The sequence below is a fragment of the Parasteatoda tepidariorum genome, chromosome 6 (genome assembly GCF_982258835.1).
Source record: "Parasteatoda tepidariorum strain Cologne lab strain chromosome 6, Ptep-v5.0, whole genome shotgun sequence".
NCBI lineage: Eukaryota > Metazoa > Arthropoda > Arachnida > Araneae > Theridiidae > Parasteatoda > Parasteatoda tepidariorum.
The window spans coordinates 40,083,152-40,103,534 of NC_141760.1; the positions used below are offsets into that span (position 1 = coordinate 40,083,152).

Sequence of the window (20,383 nt, forward strand, 5' to 3'; positions counted from 1 at the left end):
TCCATTTCTGAAGAAATATTCAAATGATTCATTTAAAATATTAGATGTCGTAAGTTATAATTACTCATCTTAAAATTCTGTAAATATTAGTCCTTCCTATAATTCACCAAGATTTATAATATTAATAAACTATCTGAAAAAATTAGGCATGGCAATTATTTTGTTCATTGAACCACCTTTTTTTAAATAAATTTTGTAATTCTATTCGAAAGTTTTAGATTGTTTTCATAAAAATCCCGAGCTATGGTAAAATATGCGAAAAGGGAAATTAATATTAAAGAGCCCAAGCTTCTGACCACACTCCTGTCTGGACAATATTACCCAGATTGTAGCAACGCTCCTTAATTTTCTAGATTATGGATAACACTGGAGAACATTTTTTTTCTGTTGCATGAGATTTTTTTAACAATTTCTTTTTCGTCGACGGTCTCGAATAGCAGATTTAAAATCAGGAATCAGTTTCTTTTGCCCAATTTACATTTATTTTACAAACCGATCTTTTTAGTCCATCTTTTACCAAAAATTTACATATTTATAAACTTTATATTTAACAAGGACTGGCATAAATGTTTCAAGAGACTTCTAGGAAATGTATGGCTCAACAGCAGGATAAAAACTACATTGGAGGCTTTTCACGTAAATGTCGTTATACGCCGCTAGGAGTACTTTCCTAATATGATTGGGGTTTCTTTTGTTGGGGGGGGGGGGTTCTGAACAGGTGAAAATTGGAAAGTCGAGTACGAAGCAATTTGCGGGCATGGGCTTTCATGCAATTTTAATCCTGTTGTTATTCCTTAACTCCCTTAGAAATTAGTCGCAACATTTACACGTCTTTGTGTTATGCATAACGTTCTTAAACTTGTACATTTCGTCAAGCAATAGACTAAAAAATGCGATTAAAAATCTGCTGCATTAGGAGCAAAATCCATTTTGTCCCCTAAATTAGGCAAAATAAGTTTTTCAATTAATGCAACAAATCATTTGTTCTTCAATGTAACCAATTCTAGGTGAAGAAAAAATTAAAGAAATATTTTAATGTATTATTTGAAAATCAAACAAATTCTTTCGAATCGAATTAGATGTATTAACAAGGATCAGAAATAAAGAAGATGGTTATAAGCTAATAGCCGATCAGCATATTAGCACTTGATTTGATAAGACCCAACATCAAATCTCGGGTCTTATCAAATCAAGTCTTCTTTATTATTATTTTATTCGTAAATTCATCCAGATTCAATTTTATTGTCGTTTCTCGATTTTAACCAACTTTCAAAAATCGCTATCTTCTTAAACTATATTGGAAAATAAAAAATATTCTTTGAAAAAACTATTAAAATAATTTTTGTTTCACTTTCAGTAATTACAGAATTGATTATACATTCCAGTGGCAATAACTATTTTTGTAAATTAAAATCATTGGCATTTAAATCATTGGCATCTCAACTGAACATGGCAGTTCGATTAAAGGTACTGTATGCAACGATGCGTCAAAGAACAAGTTTTGTTAGAAAATACTTTGTATAGAAGGAAATTATACACGAAATGTAAAAATCATAATCCTTTTTAATAACTATTATATTTAATACAGCTATTCATAGAGATTTTCACAATTACGATCTTTTTTTTTTTTAGATATTATGTTATATTCATCATAGATAAGTTTCAAAATTATTTGATCTTAACAAAATTAGCAACATTAAGCCAAATTAGTAGTTTCATAGATTTGTATAAAATTTTAGTTTTTTTACAAATTAAATATTAATTTGTGAGACCTATGAAAAGAAAGTATTTCTATCAATATTAACGTACTGTATGGTAAAGGCATTTCTGGTAAAAATATAAAACCTTTATTCTGGTTAATAAATCTAAAAAATACCTTATTTAAAACATTAATTTGATAATTTTCTCGCTCATATGGTAAAAATTTATCGGAAATTTTTGTTTTCAAATTATAGCTCTTATTAACTCCTATTTAGTAGCAAAATACAAAATTGAAAAATAAAATTAACCGAACAAATGATTTTTATGCTTTGCTCTAAAGTGATATGATTAAAATTGCCAAATTTTACCACATTATCCAAATTTTATGACATATTATGAAACTACATGTTAATGTTAATTTTACGAAAATCATTTCCAGTAACTACATTCATTGCAAGTGGAAAAACGAGTAATACTTTTAAATTAAACAAGAAAATTGCTTAATCGATCATTCAGAGATAATTCACTTCTTTCAAAATGTAATTGATACAATTAATTTTTAAGTAGAGTTCTCATTTTCAATAAATAATTATGATATTTATCTCCAATAGCAACGAAAACTAGCTGCATTATTAAAGCAATCTCAGGTGTTTCTTTGAAAGTAAATTGTCTTGATTGTACACTTTTTCCAAAAATAATAAGACCTTTGAGCAAAAAGCAATTATAGTAAACTAATTTTGACAAATGTTTTGCTTAAAAAAATAAGATCATCATTCTTTAAAACATGAGAGCAAAGAAAATACTTACGAGTAAAATTGCTTATATTGAATTTACTCTCAATATAGTACTATTAGTTTTCCAAAAATAAAAGACTGAATAATATATTTCTTTTTTAAAGAAAATTCTAATTTCATCAGAAAAAATTTTCTTTTACTTTTCGTTTCACCCAATTTTTGTAGACAAATTATAAAGTAGGTATAGTTATAGAGGGTTGCATCTATAATATTTTTAATTCAAATATTGATCAATTTTCGTTCAAAATGTTTAGTACATGCAATCGGAGTCGCTGCGGTCAGTACTGATAACTTTCAAATCTTTTTTTTTAGCGCTGTAAAAAAAATTCTGCTATATTACGAAAAATTTCTGACTGAAAAATTGCTTTAAATTATCCGTGAGCCACAATGGCTCCTGGGATAGAGCGTTCGCCTTCCAATGAGGTGAACCGGGTTCGAATCCCAACGATGGCTGCGATACGAATCCCGCATCCGGGTTGCGCCGACCATAGTACGTGAAAAACCCTCAGTGGTAGATGAATCATGGGTTATAGCCCCCTGGCCGTCGGACTAGCCATGGGAGGTTTTCGTGGACTTCCTCTCCATGTAACTCAAATGCGAGTTAGTTCCATCAAAAAGTCCTCCACGAATTCAAATTTTCCCCATACTTGATGCCGTAGTTCCTTTGTCTTCTGGATTGGATTCAAAATTGCAAGGTTACGGAGTTGAACATAAGTAATCGTAAACCCAAAAAATTGGATCGGCTGTTCAACGACGGTTATAAAATAAAATATAGATTATCCGTATGCTACTGAAACAACACGTGTTCAAATATTTCTACGAACGAAAGACTACAGAAAATAAATATATCCGTACGCGCCAGTTATTTTCCGAAGATCAGGGTACGGCAGAGGAATTAGGCATACAGATGACTGTAAACCCTCTGGTTTTGACCGACGTCTGTTTCAATATATCAAATTATTTGGTGCCGCTTTCATAAAAGAAAAGTTTTTCATATTCAAGATTTTTTTACAGCAAACCACTGATCGTGTAATTGACCGCACAATTACTCAAGTTAACCAATTTCATTCAAAACTCCAAGTTTTCAAAAAACATTTGCTGATTAATGTTAAATGTTGCCTGATAAAACAAAATAATAATTTTAAGACCATTATGATTTGCAATCCAAATCAGAAACCATTATTACATAAAATCAATAAAATAGACGTATGTAATAAGAATATTTTTAAATAATATTGCACACTCGTACAAAAAATCATGTAATTAAATATACTGCATACCTCTTTTAATTAATCGCATTCTTTGCTTTTTGCCAAAAAATTTAATAATTTTTAAAGTTAAAAGTTTTAATTTACTCATTTTAAATTCAAGTTTAGCATTTTACACAATTAATATTAAAAGATCATTGATAAAAATGAAATTCACAGAAACAGCGCAATTTTCCTGAAAAATCGATGAATATAGTCATATGTAACTAGTAAATAAATTACTATTTAAATAACATATGTTCTTTCTAAAAAGAAAATAAAAATTATAGCTTTATAAATCAAATGTATTTTAGCTTTAATTATTTCTTCAAAGAGTGAGAATTACATCAGCTTCAAAGAATTCAATTAATTTTCAACCAGTACCTCTACCATAATACAAAATTAATGTAATTTTATGAAGAAAAAAAATGCAAGCAAAATACGGCAAATGCTTTAAAATCAGCCAAAAAATTTTGGCAAATAATTTCAGCCGGCTGAAATAGTTTCGATATTTGACTTACGTGACTAAAAACAGCCAGTTTCACGCGAAAAAGTGCTTTCTTTTATTGCTACAACACAAATGCTGTAAAAAAATACATTAAAATTGCTGTAAAAATTATTAATATCTTTTGCAAGTGTACCCTTGTTACTCTTCCTAATTACTCTCTCGGTAGTTTCGAATTAGTTGCTAGTTAGTTATTAAGTATTTACAAATTTCTTACCAGAATTTCTCTTATAAACTATTTTAAAAATAGTTAAAATTAAAAGTTTAAAAAATAATAAGTTTAAATAAGTTTATTATTTCAAAATACATACATTAGTTTTTCTTTGTTGTATTATCAACAAATTCACGTTAAAAAATATGCCTTATTAGAGATACAGCGTTATTCTTTTCCGATGGATAATACTTTTTCAGTTAATTATATGAAAAATAAAGAAACTCAGATAAAAGTAATTTTAAAGTATTTAACTAGTATAATTACATGGATGACTAAATGGATTTAGTTACAGCTTTGATAAATATGATCAAACGCAACAGTTTAGAGCGAACATTTGCTATATAGAACACTATTGATTTTATTTAAACTATTGAAGATCAATGATGAGTTTATCCAAGCGCAGTCCTAAAATTATTTTAAAGTAAATAGATTTTTATAAAACTTACGTCTAGTAAAATATTTGATAAAAAAAAACTGAACTTACGGAGAATAATTTTATTACTAAAATGTAATAAGATAATACTATAAAGAAATTCCTCTCTTTCGAAGTACTTTTCTTGCTTAGTAAAGCGATGCGATTATCCAAACAATGAATCTATGATTCTAGGCACTCTTAGAAAAACGTTTGTCTACTTTATCATGGCCCTATTATTACAAGAAAGGATGTCAGATCGTTGCTCTCTTGATATATATTTTTGTTTTTTTAAAGGAGCATGGTGCGAAATTCGGAAAATAAGATGTTTTCGGACTAAAAAGAATAGTTCATAATCTTCAAAACTGAGGCTGGCTTATCGCATTGCCGTAATGAAAGATACCAATTTGGATCCTTTTTCTGGTCTTTCTCTCCAAATATTGTTTCATAGGAGTTGCAAAATTTTTCCGAAAGTTCCCACGTAATCAGTCGCTTGTTTAAATTAACCATGCTTGCCACTTTTTTCTCGTTTTCAAATCGAAGAACGTCACATTTGTTGATGATCATTGACCATCCTTTTTTTTTTCTTTTTTTCTTTTAAATTACTTCCATCACTTGAAAAAAGAATACTCCACATTCACTACTTCATGATATGGCATTCGTTTTAAGACTTCATTAACTTTTTCAGTGGTTTTTACAACTTAAAAATCAATGTTAACGCGTTGCTTTTAAGTTTGTGCGTTGTAACATGCGCTACTAAAGCAACCAAACTCCTCTCGATACCTATTCTCAAGTCACTACTTATTCAAACTATTAAAATTGACTATCTTAACAGCTTATCTTATCATATCTATATATATTTAAATGGAAGAAGCAATAGTAGTTGTGGCTATAACTACTTATCATATTTTTTGAGTGCATGTCATGTGTACTTAATTCGTTAACTATGTCTTTAAAAACAGCACATCCAAAGTAAAAAAAGTGGAACTTAGTACCAGAAAAGGCAGAAAAGTACTTACATTCTGATCTACACTATATACACAATTCTTTGTTCAAACTTTCTACTGCACTTTCTTACATTTGCTTTTAATTTTTTAAGTAAAATTCAATCTATCTATATTATATAAAACGCTAATACGTACGTATGTATCAATAAAACTGATGATATTTCTTTTCTCGCGTTGGCAGCAGTTTTCATTTTTAATTGATAGGCTTCGGTGAGCAAGAGCACGTAGTGAACATCATATGGCTAATCTATATTACGTAAAACGCTAATACGTTTTAATTGATAGGCTTCGGCGCGCAAGAGCACGTAGTGAGCATATCATATGTCTAATCGGGTGAATTCTCACCGAATTATCAAAAAAATTCTCACAAAATTATCTTCATCGAAGCCGATGCTTTACATCCGGCGTTCAGTACTATTTCATATTGTTTTACATCTCTTGGTTTTTGTCCTCTGGTGGGAAAGACTTGAGCTGCACTGAGAACCTATGAGCTGCACAGTCAGTCTTCCCGACGAGCTGACCTAGTGCATTCGCCAGAAGTGGTATCCACTCTTTCAGGACCACCACAATGGGTGAGATACCGTTGGCCATGTTAATTTGGACGTCTAGTTTCTGCCACACTAGATGGCAGCACCGAGACTCTATTTGGATGCTAAAGTGCACTAGAAATTTAATTTTGCCGGAAATGCCAAGAGCCAGTAAGGCACTCCAGGGATCTCTGCCTCTCGAAAATCCGGTGTCTGGGCCGGGGATCGAACCCGCAGACTTGGGCTCAGAAGGCCGACGACAAACCAACTGCGCCATCCAGTCGAGATTTACTTTACACTAAATGTATTATTATTGTAAGTATATAAGTTATTTTAATAAGTAATCGGTATGTTTTATTAGTAATAAGTAATCGGTAATAAGTTACTTCATACCCAAATAAATAACACCTGAAACATCTCGCAGCAAATATTAAAATTTAAACCTTTATTACTTTTTCAAAAGAAAATAACTCAGGAAAAAATATAAATTACTGAAGTTCAAAATTACATAAACATCTCACTATTAATAATCCCATATTTAATAATGTTTATATACTTTGTTTAACAAACTCTTCTCCCAAAAAATATTCGGACCTCGATTCTTTGGTGAACGTTCATAACTCCAACTTGAAACAGGTTGCATCCAATCCACACCATAATCAGCTAAAATTACGCTTTCTGGTTCACATGGTAGGTTTATTTTCTGTCCCAAAAGCTCAGCAGAACATAAACTATAATCCGGATAATAATATCTGAAAATGTTAAATATTTTGGTTTAAAAATTTTTTTAAAAAAAGAATATCACTAAACACAGAAGAGAAAGTTAGCAAGTTTGCCCCGTAGTTCAATGAAATAACGCATAATTAAAATTTAAATTAAGATTTAAAAAAGTAAGCCTTTTAAAAAATGTATTCTAATTTTAAATGGTTGCATTTACGAAAATGAATGATAATTCTGAATCTTTTTTTTTTAAATTTCCAATGGCAGACCAATTTAAAGGAACAAAAAGGATAAAATAACAAGAAAAACAAGGCAAAAAGAGATACATAGAATAGAATGCATACTGACATGCTTAGCCCATACGGCCCTTAGCCTCCGAGTAGCGTCCACACATAGTAGTGGAGATGAGCGCAGGAAAGACGGAAATATGGGGCAGGTTCATGTCCTCCCCAAGGTGACAGAGCTAGCATTTAGGACAGTCAAAAATGTTTATTCTAAAAAGGTGTTTGGCAAGACAGTCTTGGCCCGTTACAAATCTAAAGAGAGTAACTGCCTTAAACCTGGACTGATTTGGGATAGTTAAAATATGGTTAAACCAGGTTTTGTGTATATTGCTTTTACGGAAATTCTCTGAGAGCATGTTCCGGAATTGGTTTCGGACCAACATTTTAAAGGAGTGCAGAGAGATGGAGCAACGAGATGTTTGGGCAATAGTTGTTCCTTTCTTGGCCAAGAAATCAGCTTTTTCATTACTCCAAATCCCGCAATGTCCCGGGATCCACTGTAGGATGATTTGCTTGCCTTTTAGTGTCAGGTCTTTCAGACAATCAATACATTTTTAAATGGAGATGGATTGGGGAATCATAATCATGATCATGAATTCTGAATCTATAATCATGAAAATTGCGTAATTATTAATATGGCAGTATAAATGTGGATATAGAGGAAATAAAATATTCATCAAAACAAGCATCAAAAAGTTTTATCAATTTCCGAATTTATTGGAGCCTAGAATAAAGCGAAAACTAATATAAGTAATAGAATAGTTAGAAAGATATAAAGAATAGATCACCAAACAGTATTTTTAAAAATTTTAATTTTCTCTGCTGTGGATTTTGTTTGCAAAAAGTATAACTATATAGAAATAGAGACAAAGGAAATGGATTAACTTTTAAGTGACCACTAAAAAAATGCACGAATTCGCCATATTCATACACTGCTTGTCATACATTACAGCTTTTATTAGTGTCACAATTATTACTGCATTTTCTTGTTTCAATAACATAATTTTGTTTCACTCTTCCATTTTAAAAAAAAGATATCGACTTTTATAAAACTGATTATTACAATTTTTTCGAAATAAAAAGAAAATTTGACTTTAGTCTTAACTGAATAAGACTCTTTTCAAATATTTTTCCAGTTTTGTAATGAATGCTAGAATCACCGTTTGGGATAATTTGGCAGAAGTGAAAAGTTTCCATTTTACTGTCTATCCTTCGCTTGTTGTAACTGGCAAATTGATAAGGAAATATAGTTTCGCCAACGAAGATTTCGAAATGCAGCTCGATTACAGTACCGCATCAAAGAAGTATAAATAGAGATAAAAGACGGCAATTTTGTTTTGAAAAAATTGTGAACTTTCTAATTGTTGTAGTTCATCTGCGTCGTCCTAGAGCTTCACAATGGGCTATTGGTGACGGTCTGGGAAATATCACTGAGGATGATACGAAGACAATCCATCACAATTTTTATCCTCTGCTGAGGGGGTGACAACCTCGCTTTAGTAGCCCGACAACCTACACGCGAAGTCTAGCACTTTACGGTAGAACAGTTTAACGAGGACCAATACCACACACCCTGATCCAAGAGGTCACCCACCCGCACACTGACCACAGCCAGTGATGCTTGACTTCGGTGATCTGCTGGGAACCGTGTCTTAACGATCAGTCCACTGCGGGATAAAAATTCTCTGAATTAATCTGAAGTTCACAAACATTTATAGTTTTCTTTTATTGTCCATTGTACTCATTATCAATAAAACCAAATGTAGGTCGTGTAGTTCTTAAAAGCTGATAATCATTAATGAAAAATCTTAGATCTTATCAAACGCTAGTATCTTTGCAGAATACATAAATTTGAAAAAATGCAATTTAGTTTGTTTCAATTTTTCTAAATTTAAGATACTGTTAAAAAAAACTTATATAATTTAATCGAAATCAACCTCAGAGTTTAATTATTACAATACACGTTATAGCAAGAAAATCATACTGACTTCATGTAGTAACCACTTTCTTTGCTGCCGTGACTTCCACACCAAGTACCATTTTCCTCTTCATAAATGAAGAATAAATCAACCCCTAGTCCATGGCACCTAAATTTATACTCCAATCCAACGTCAATCTGAAATACATAAAGATTAAAATGGTACCACAGACTTAACTTTTATAAGAATAATGTGCTTCAAAATTTTGATGTCGTGTTGTTGTTTCTAATGCCACTTGCCAATATCAGCTAGCCTGCTTGGTGAAGTCAAGCGAATTTAAGGCAAATGGTACGCTTCTTGTTTTTCAGTGGTGTCATTTATGGCTAAGAATACGATTTCAGTCACACACGCCTCACGGTCCGTTTATAGGGCGGACCCATTCATTCATTCACAGATAGTAATTTTCAGCTGAACCTGAGAACGACCAATCTCCAATGCGGTACCCTCAGAGGGATGAACTGTTATGGGGAATTGGAGGACTTCGTGACCGTGCATCAGTCACCATTTACTACACATGGAGTCTTCGACCAGCAGGGATCGTACCCTCGACCTCTTGATAATCATATAAATCTATATTAACCCTATTTCGCACGGTAATTTTACCAGAATTTTTTCTCCGGGTAGAATTGCACTACCATACCATTATCAATAAATTAAAATTATAGTTTTCAATGTGCGTAAAGTGGTTGAATAAATTTGCAGTAGAGACCTTTTCTAGAAATAGATTCACTTCTAACGCTTTTGCTCTTTTGTAATATTATTGACGATTTTTTATCCAGTTACAATACTTTAACAGCACTAAGGAAATGGGCTCTTTGTTTATACTGGTCATTTAATTGATTTAGTTTCACTAATCATGGTTTTGTTCCTGAACAGAGTATTATTAAAATTTAAATTATAACTGTGGAATAGAAAATATATTCGATAATACCATAAAACAGTCAGCCAACATAAATAATCCACAAATAGCTTTAAGGGACTATATTTGCTTTTCATATTTTTTCTACGTAAATATTTGTGTATCGTCAATATCAAATGGGATACCTGCAAGTGACGTAGTGTTGATATCTCGTACCTGATTGGTTGCTAAAATGCGCCTTTGTTTACGCTAGCAACTGTTCTTTCCATTATATTTCGAGTTAACTTACCCCTTCAATTATCAATTCTCTTAAGTGATACATTCGATAACCCTTTCCAAAGATTCTCTCAAGATGATATCGATTCTTTCACCATATATTTCTTACTTAACACAAAAATCCTTAACTCAAAATGAATGTTAATGATAAAAAATTATATTCCTACCATGCCTAATTTCTCTATTGCAGTCAAATGTTCATTTTGCTTAAAATCATCCATTAACTTATCTACTTCTTCACCATATACCGCCCAAGTGGCAAAGTCAGCATCCGAAGTGTAGGGTATAACATCACATTGGCGATGCCAACCTAGAACAAAATCCAGTTTTCATTAATACTGAATATCAGATTCAATCAAATTAACCAAATACTAAGCACAATAAATATAATTTTAAATTTAATTCCTATTAGAAATACGTTTATTGATCATTGTAAAGTTTAACGAAAGAACTATTAATATTTGCACAAAAAATAATTTGCATATTATTTTTACCTAGATAAATGCTATTTGATTAACTTTAGATTTAGCATTTAATCTATATCACATAATCTCAAAGATATGAAGGGTATAAAGCAATTCCATGACAAGCCACATTGAATTCAGGATAGTTTTTGTCAAAAAAAATCATAATTCTCATGAAAACAATTAAATTTTTGGATAAATTAAAATTAGTATGAACATTACACCACTGAAAAGTCTGTTTGAAGTCTGGATCAGCTTTTGTTTACAGTCGATAATATTTGTTCTCTTATTTAGTCGAAAATATAAAGTGCTTTTCAGGAAGCAATGTGAGGAGCAATTTGTTGTAAAAATGTCAAAACTGAAAAACTGCGGATTTCACTTTTTCCTTAAACTCACCAGAAAAACCGCAACACTCAAACTATCTTAGAATTATATTTAACTTAATAATTATAAATGAGAGAAAGAATAAAATAAGTTGAGAACTATAAATGTGTAGCCTTAGCAGAGCACACAATGGCACACGAGATTAGACATTAACACTGAGATAACACTGCGAACATGCGAATTCTTTTTCCTTCTTGACTACAGAGTGTTATCAACGTTGCAAAGGAGCGAAAGCTTATAAATTTATAAATTTGCAATAATAACACCTCATTTTCACTTATCTCTAGTTATTAATAAGGACATAATAAGTCAAAGGCTTATATTAAGAATCAATTCAATTATTTTAGTTTAAGTTTTTTTATTATTTCATTCTATGACTGGCACAGTAAATATTCACATTCTTCTGCTTTTCGTCAAAATTAACATGCTTAGAAGGACACAAAAATTTTAATTTTTCAAAACAAATCAATTCTGACACAAATATAAATTATTACATTATTTTTTCTAAACACAACAAATATGTGTGAATGCATATTTTCGTACAGAAATAAGCAAACAGATTTACCTACTGAAAAAAGTTTTAATTTAATAATCTGTTAAAACAATATGGCGGTTCATTTCATACAGTTAGCTTTGACATGTTGTTAAGCTTAAATATTACTTGGCTTGAATATTACTTGACCTTGAATCTTTAGCCAACTTATGTCTTCTAATTAATACTGTTTTGCATTGTTTTATACATTAAATACATTTTTCTGTGTTTTCTTATACTTTCACTGAAAAAAAAAACATTGTCAAAACTGGCGGAATATGGTAAAATTTACCATGTTTCTGGTTCAATGGGAACCCCAAAAAGCTTGGTAATTTTTACCGAAGCGCTTTGGTTATATTTTTTGTAAAATTAGCAATAAAATATCTATATATATATTTCTCTTACACGGCACCAAAAAAAAGCCTCATTACAACTCCCCGAATGGCAACGTTAGAAAATCGACCAATGATTGCGGCTAAAAATGTCACATGGCAAATGTCACATGAGGTGGCTCAACATATAGCGCTTTTACAAACGGAAACAATAACCAGAGTGAGCATTATCAGGTTGTTCAATTCAGATTCATGCCCTAAAAACATGATAATATTTAATTTAAACTCAATTAGGAATTAATTAGGCTGGCCTTCGCCATGACTATAAATAAGTCACAAGGTCAGACTTTTGAGAAAATCAGTTTAGTATTGACTAAACAAGTTTTTAGTCATGGACAACTTTATGTTGGCCTGTCGAGAGTTAAGTCATTTGACAGCCTTTCAGTAATTGCTCCAAGATGCCAAATCTATAATTGTGTTTTTAAAGAAATTCTAAATGCTTAGTGTTAATTTCTTAGAGCTTTGCAGAAAAAAATGTTTTTTGGAAAAAATTTAATTGAAACAGTAGGCAAGGGGAAGTGCCAAAATCAAAACTCCCCGATTAGAAATGCAGCATGGCGACCTCCACGTGGTATTTCTCGGGTAATGCTAACAGCCATGCATTTTAATTTATTGTATGTAAAACATCCTTATTTTGTTCTAAAATGTTATGTACTTTATCACAAATGTTAATTAATATAGAAATTGATTTCAATAATGCTGATCACCAAAAAATATTTCATTTGGCGATAAAAACAAATTTTTGTGTTCTTGAAAATGAAAGACTTTTTGAGGGTTATTATCTCACAAGGAAAAGTTAGGGTTTAAAGTTTATATTTTTAAATAATAAAATTTTTTTCTAAAACTTTCAGAATTTTTAGCATTAACTAATTTATTATACACATTTAGTTGAATTTAGGAGAGTAACTGCAATATTTGATAATTTATTTTGCTAATATGTTTCTCATTTAGCTATTGTTTTGATTTTTTCACCATGTACAATCTAAATAGCTGATATACTTTTTTAAAAGCCAATAAGAACATTGATAGAATTCTTCTACATAAGTACAAAACTATGTCTTTGATGATAATATACAGAGTCTTTGTGCTAGAACATTGTGTTCATTGGCGAGCGAGCGCAGCGAGCCTTGGTTCACGGCGTGAACCACATAGGATTGTGTAGCAATTCTCGGGGGTTGGAGAGCGTTAGCGAGCAGGGGGTGGAGCCTCCTAGTGATTTTATAATGCCTGATAAAATTTGGTATGTATGGTAATATTTGATAATTATATCGTGAAACCTTAGAGCATGGCATAAAAACCATTTTTTCGGTTAAATTTGCTTTTCAGTTTTGCATTTTTTACTAAATGTGTCATAATAAGAAGTATAATTATGAAAATCAAGTTTCTGGTACACCGTTACGATATTAACGGAAAAATATCAAATGAATGGCTTAAGTACCATATATGTTGGTTTTTATTACTATAATTATGCTTGTTTTTTTACAAGAAATGCCATTGTTATAGACTACAGAAATTTTTTCAGAAAATTTTTCTTCATGAAACTTTTTTACTTTTATTGGTACCCCTGCGTAAATAAACTCTTCTTTATTTCTCTGTCATTAACAAGGAGTATAACTTTTTTTATATGCAATTTCCTTTGAGAATTATTGCAAGTTAAATTATTTCATATCCCTATTTACTCTGTATTACACGCTGTTTCATTAAAAACGTAGTAAATTAACTCCCTATTACACTTGTTAGGATCTTTAATCGACAGATACATATTTTTAAAATGACGAGTTAGATGAATTTGAATTACGTATTACATATTTTACTTATTTAAAGAAAAATAACAATTTTTTATTTTAATCGTATGCCTGTTTTAGGCAGTGGGGATGCGATTGTTTCTGTTTTTCAGTGGCGCCATCTATGGCCAGGAATTCGACTACTGCCACGCCATTCACACAACCATAACCCGTTTATAGGACGGGTCACGTTCACACACAAAGGACAACGGACATAGAACACATAGAGAGAGAAAGAAACATCCATGCCTTGCCCGGGATTCGAACCCAGAACCTTTCTGATGCAAGGACAGATCCCTGCCCCCTACACAGGCCGGTCGGCATAACAATTATTAAATAAGACAATAGAAATTATAGAATCGAAAATAGTTTTTCTTACCCAATAAAGTACCTGAAAATAACCAAAACCGTATGAGCAATGGATCGAGATTTATCTTCAACTCTTCTATAGCAATTATGAGGCGTTGGTTAAATTCATGTGGTGAAAAGTTAGGATACTGATGCTGACTTGGATGAGCAGAAATGGGTTGTTTCCTGTATAAATTAACAATTGTTTCATTGCATTCCAGAAACCTTGAAGTTTCAATTTGGTATAAGAAGCTGGCTGGATTAGTTGGAATGTTTACGTTCTCTAAACGTGGAACTTTAAAACCAAGTGAAACGGCAGTGAAGCTAAATTCAAAAAACTTAATTTTATTATTATATTATATTACTTTTATTGATCAACAGAACTAACTTTTGTTTAAAAAATTATTCTAATAATAATAAGTCAAAAACAATATAGGGGTGAGGAGAATTTACAATACAACACTTTAAAGATTTGTATTTTATGTATTTTTGATGGCGGGACACGCAAGCGATAGGTTGTATTTTTAGAGAGATAAATAAGTTTCTTACAAGATCTCAATGTTTATCGCTAACATATTTCTTTATTACAACTACTACTCATGGAATTTTGGAGAAAAGTATAGATTGTTTTATAATTAATGAGGAACTATTATGCTGTTTTTATTTCAAATGCAGTAAAAACTTAGCTGGATATAGGCGTTTATTATCTTCATATTGCTCTTTTGATGTGAAAAATTTAAAGGCTTTACAACCAACTGTATTAGGAAGAGTCTCAAAAAATTCCTGATTAAATACACTGAAGAGCCAAAAAAAATTGGTACAGGCATCAGTATGCAATCAAAGTACAGCGCTGCGATCGGCAACACGTATATAAGACAACGAGTGTCTAGCACAGTTCTTAGATCGGTTACTGCTGCTACAATGCCAGGTTATACAGATTTAAGTGAGTTTGAACGTGGTGTTATAGTCGGTGCAGGGGAGAAGGGACATAGCATCTCCGAGATAGCAATGAAATTTAGATTTTCACGTACGACCATTTCACGAGTATACCGTGAGTATCGAAAATCCGGTAAAACATCAAATCTACGACATCGCTGCTGTCGGAAAAAGATCATGCAACAAGATGTTCAGAAGATATCCCCACCCCCTCTTACTCGCAATGGCTTATGGACAGCCCTGCAGGATTCATGGTGTCAATTATCTCCAGCACTAATTTACACATTGATCGAATCCATGCCACGTCGTGTTGCGGCATTTCTGCGTGCTCGCGGGGGCCCTACACGATATTAGGCAGATATATACCAGTTTTTCTGGCTCTTCAGTGTATAATTAAATTTCAACAAAAAAAAACAGTTAGTAAATAGTAACGTTACTTTCCGAGATTTTCAAAAAGTACCTGAATAAGAATGTTCTTTTCCTTAACTGCCACTACACGCTATAAGAAAGATACAATACAAATCGCAAAAATTTTACAAATCTAAGTGCATTCAATAATCAGATCTTAAGTATCTAGATTAATTAGTGCTTTAGGTACAAATGCACAACTTATAAACAGAGCCTTACTAATGAAAGACCATCTTGAGTAAAGTTCACTAAAAATTTTTGACATGAAGAACATGACTATAAAAACATTTGTAGCATAAAATTTGCAAATATAATTTTAGTGTAATTTTTCATGATTAAAAATAATAGTTAAAGAACGAAAGTTTAAAGAAATAAATTCCTTCTAGAACTTTGTGAAAATATCTGTAAAAAATTAAAAAATAAAAATAAAACATTTTAATAAAACTGAGTCAACTGAATCTCTTTAGGGCCCACAAAACGCTGACACTTAACGGTGAAATAAATTTGATATCGCTGATTTAGTTTCCGATTCAATTGGGATAAAATTTAAACTTAAACATTTTGCTTGGTTACCATTGCTCAACTTCGTTTATACTTTTTTTAAATCCTAATTATTTTTTTAATTCCTCTTTAATTTGAAATGAAAATTCAAATCAATCTATAAAATCAATCGAAAACCGTTAAATAACATAACATAAAGAAACATTTTACAGGTAAAAAAAAAATATATTCCTTATAAAGTTTATTAATTTTATGTAGAGTACAGCTAAAGCAAATAAAATACACTGGTTATCATAAATTAAGGAAAATTCACAAAAATCGCGATAACTCAAGAAATTACACATGGAATTTTATGAAACTTACCCACAATATACAACACATAGTAAGGTATTAAACAACATAAAAAGAAATTATCAGACATTAATAGTAGTATAGAAATTAGCACATGTATAAAATAAACAAATTGGAAGTATCGGTTTGCAATAGAAAAAGTACCTTTAATATGGAATATGATTGCCTCTAGAAGCAATACAGCACAAACAGCGATGTGTGATGCTTTCAATTATGCGGTCTATCAGTTCAATAGGAAGTGAGAGCCATTGCTCTTGTAAAGCAGTTGCAAGCGTGGCAAGGGTCTGAGGGGGCGGATTGATGGCAGATACACGCCTCCCTAGAGCATCCCAAACGTGCTCGATAGGATTCAAGTCCGGGGATCGAGCTGGCCACTCCATGCGAGTAATTGTTTCCTGTTGAAGATAATCATCAACAATGCGAGCTCTGTGTGGTCTTGCATTATCGTCCTGTAACAGGAAGCAATCACCAATTGCCCCGGCATATGGGCGCACATAAGCATCAAGGATGTTGTCTCGATAAACCTGAGCATTCACGGTTCCCCTTGGAAAGACATGGAGGTATGTGCGCCCTCCTAAGGATATGCCTCCCCAAACACAGACACTGCCTCTTCCGTATGCATCTCTTTCACGGATGTTTGATGGATGATAACGGGTCCCAGGTTCTCTCCATATCAAATAACGTCTACTGTCACTTTCTAGACTAAACCTGGACTCATCCGTAAAGAGAACAGGCCTCCATTGATCTGACGTCCAGTGGACATGTTGTCGGGCCCACTGCAAACGGTCTCTCCTATGGCGTGATGTGAGCGGCACGCAAATGGCTGGTCGTCTCGCATACAGACCACCTTCGTGGAGCCTTCTGCGCACAGTTGACGTTGACACCAACCTTCCGGTGGCTGCAGCAAGAGAGGATCTAAGATGTGTCGGAGTAGCGGTTCTATTCCTGCGTGCACTTAATGTCAAATATCGGTCATCGGCACTGGTCGTAACAGTTGGCCGTCCTTGACTGAACCTCCTAGATGCCGAATCTGTGGTTTGAAATTGCCTCCAAAGTCTATGAACCACAGATGGACTCACATTTAGCCATCTGGCCACTTCTGATTGACTCTGCCCTGCCTCTAGTCTCCCGATGGCTCTCCATCGTAGTTCTTCAGGCAAATGATGCCTAGAGGTCATTATTATGAATTGGCTATCTCAGATTTTCAATGTCGCAATCACAGTAAAATTTGTGTGCTTTCTCTCAAACTTGGACTTTTATGCTCCAGGCAGATGACGTAAGCCGAGTGCAGCGCCACTAATTTGCATATTGCAATTTTACTCAGCTACTCTTAGTGGACAACATATGCAAATTTTGCACGGTTTGGCTTACTTTTGAAAGAGTTATCGCTATTTTTGTGATTTTTCCTTAATTTATGATAACCAGTGTAAAGAAGAGCAAAAATTAAAAGCAAATACTAGATTTAAAAAAAAGCAAAAAAACCGTAAACAGGGCGATAATCACAGGTGTTATAACATCTATAATTATTGCCAGCTTGCAGTTCTATTCTTAAAAAAAACGAACTTAACTATACGCTTTTAATAATTAATCACTCATTCTTTAAAACAGGTGACCTCATGGGTCAAATGTGAGAGATGCAATCCCAGTTGGTATTTCTAAAGATATTTGGAACCATTTATTTATTTTATTGATAGCAATGCTTTTGAGACGTATTTCAAAAAACTAAATAATTTAATATCAACGGTAAATAAAGTAAAAAAAATAAATTAAGTACTAAGAAACAAAACAGATGGAAAAAAAAACTGTCTGATCATGGTAAATTTTGACTATCATAAATTGGCCAGGAGCAATAGTGCAATACCACGTAATACAAAGAGCAATTCATTTTAATTTTGATGAGTTGAACTTTTAAACCGAATTTTGATGAATCATGTAACGTAGGGCCGGAATAGACTGGTAGGCAGGGCACTGTTCCAGAGGTCGTGGATTCGATCCCCGGTGGCAATTATTACTACCGGTGTAATAAATGGTGACTGATGTACGTTAAATCTGTCGCGTTACAAGGTTCTCCATGTTCCCATAACAAATCCTACCTCTTGCGGTACTGATCCAGAAGTTTCCTTGTCTTCTGGGTTAGGTTCAAAATTACAAGGCTACGGAGCTGAACATTAGTAAACGTAAGCCCAAGACTGGGTCAGCTGCTTAACAACGATTATAAAATAAAATAAAACCATGCAATGTAAAGTTAGCGGGAAAAGCAACTAATAATAGTAAATAAAGGTGTAATAAAATTGCTACGGCTTTATTAATTACATCAGTAAAAATCCTTTAGTCAATTACCGATTTACTTATTATTTACTTTTTTCACCCGTACGAAGAATGGGAATAATTACTAGCTACTGTAATTACGGAACATCTATTGAATTACTTACTTTTCAAATGCAGCATCAGCCTCCACGAATAAAAGAGTTTCTTCGGTTGGCGTTCTAAAATCGGCTTGGGGTGACAAAGCAGCATGCCATAAGAAGCTCTCTCTTTTATGGAACACAACCAAGTGTAAAACCCACTTATCTTTCTGTAAGAAGACGTGACTCGTGAACATACTGCTGTTTAGAAATCCCTGAAGTTTCATCCAGCTTAAAATTGGAGATTCAACAATTTCTATGTGAAACCCAATTTCCGCTAATTGATTTTGCACAGCTTTCTAAAAGCAAAATTTATTTTGTTATTTGAGTACATAAAAAGTATTATTTTCTTTTGGTACATAAAGAGTAATTGTTTGACCAAGGAAACAGTGAGCATTTATTATCCTTTATTTATGTCGACATAACTTTTTTGTGTCTCTAATGTCGATTTTACCCGAGTTTCTACAATAATTTTGTCTAGAACAATGTTTTACTACTGCATAATAGAAATATTTTCACTGGCGTCATGTTAAATTTGTCATCTGAATGTGCCAAGCTATTGATGCTAACATCGTCGTTCTGTAACTTTCCTTATTTAACAGCGCCATAGGGCCGGGATAGATTGGTCGGTAGGGCGCTGGCTCCATGTCCGAGAGTTCGTGGGTTCGAACCCCGCCGGCTGAAGACTCCCCGTGTAGTAAAGTGATTGATGCACGTCAAATCTGTAGAGTCGCAAAAGTCCTCCATGTTCCCATGACAAGTCAATATCTCTGGGGGTACTGGATAGAAGATCGATCGTTCGCTGATTCAGGTCAAAATTACGATCTGTGGATGAATGAATGAATGTATGAATGGGTCCGGCCTATAAACGGGTGTGACAAATTGTGTGGCAAAAGTCGAATTCTTGACCATAGATGGCGCCACTGGAAGACAAGAACAATCGCACCCCTTCTGCCTAAACATGCATACGTCAACAACAACCATTTGCAGACGGACTCCCTAACTCATTTTAAAAATTGGAATAAATCGTAGATTTTCTAAGAACACCTCATCATACCAGGCATTTTAATTTCATTCTATTTCTTTTTAATTGATTTCTCAAATCTGTAGCTATTTTTGGGTAAGACTACTATGCTAATGGTGTACTATGGTATACTAATGGCATACTAATGGTATGCTAATGGCTTTTGGGTATACTACGCTAATTCAGGGGCTCTATTTTAGGGACGTATGACGTTTCTAAAAGTTTGCATCGAAAAATTTCATCATAAAAATTTTGAGAAAACGTGTGTCAGCTTCAAAAAGTACTATAAATGTTTATTAATACCGAGCGAGATGCCGTGAATTTGCTGT

The 20,383-nt window shown here is 32.8% G+C and overlaps 1 protein-coding gene across 2 annotated transcripts in view; it reads right to left on the bottom strand.

Annotated features, from left to right (window-relative positions):
* Positions 1-6,833: 6,833 nt before the first annotated feature.
* LOC107436196 (ribitol-5-phosphate transferase FKTN) overlaps positions 6,834-20,383 on the bottom strand; it is a 21,068-nt gene continuing 7,518 nt past the window's right edge. The window contains exons 4-8 of one of the 2 annotated variants that reach the window (XM_087165689.1): positions 19,058-19,329; positions 14,461-14,753; positions 10,693-10,835; positions 9,400-9,527; positions 6,834-7,159 (exon numbers count right to left, since the gene is read on the bottom strand). In XM_087165689.1, the coding sequence (XP_087021815.1) occupies positions 6,946-7,159; positions 9,400-9,527; positions 10,693-10,835; positions 14,461-14,753; positions 19,058-19,329 (1,050 nt within the window). In that variant the 3' untranslated portion in view covers positions 6,834-6,945. The remainder of the gene's footprint in view (positions 7,160-9,399; positions 9,528-10,692; positions 10,836-14,460; positions 14,754-19,057; positions 19,330-20,383) is intronic. The other variant, XM_087165690.1, reaches the window with a different exon arrangement.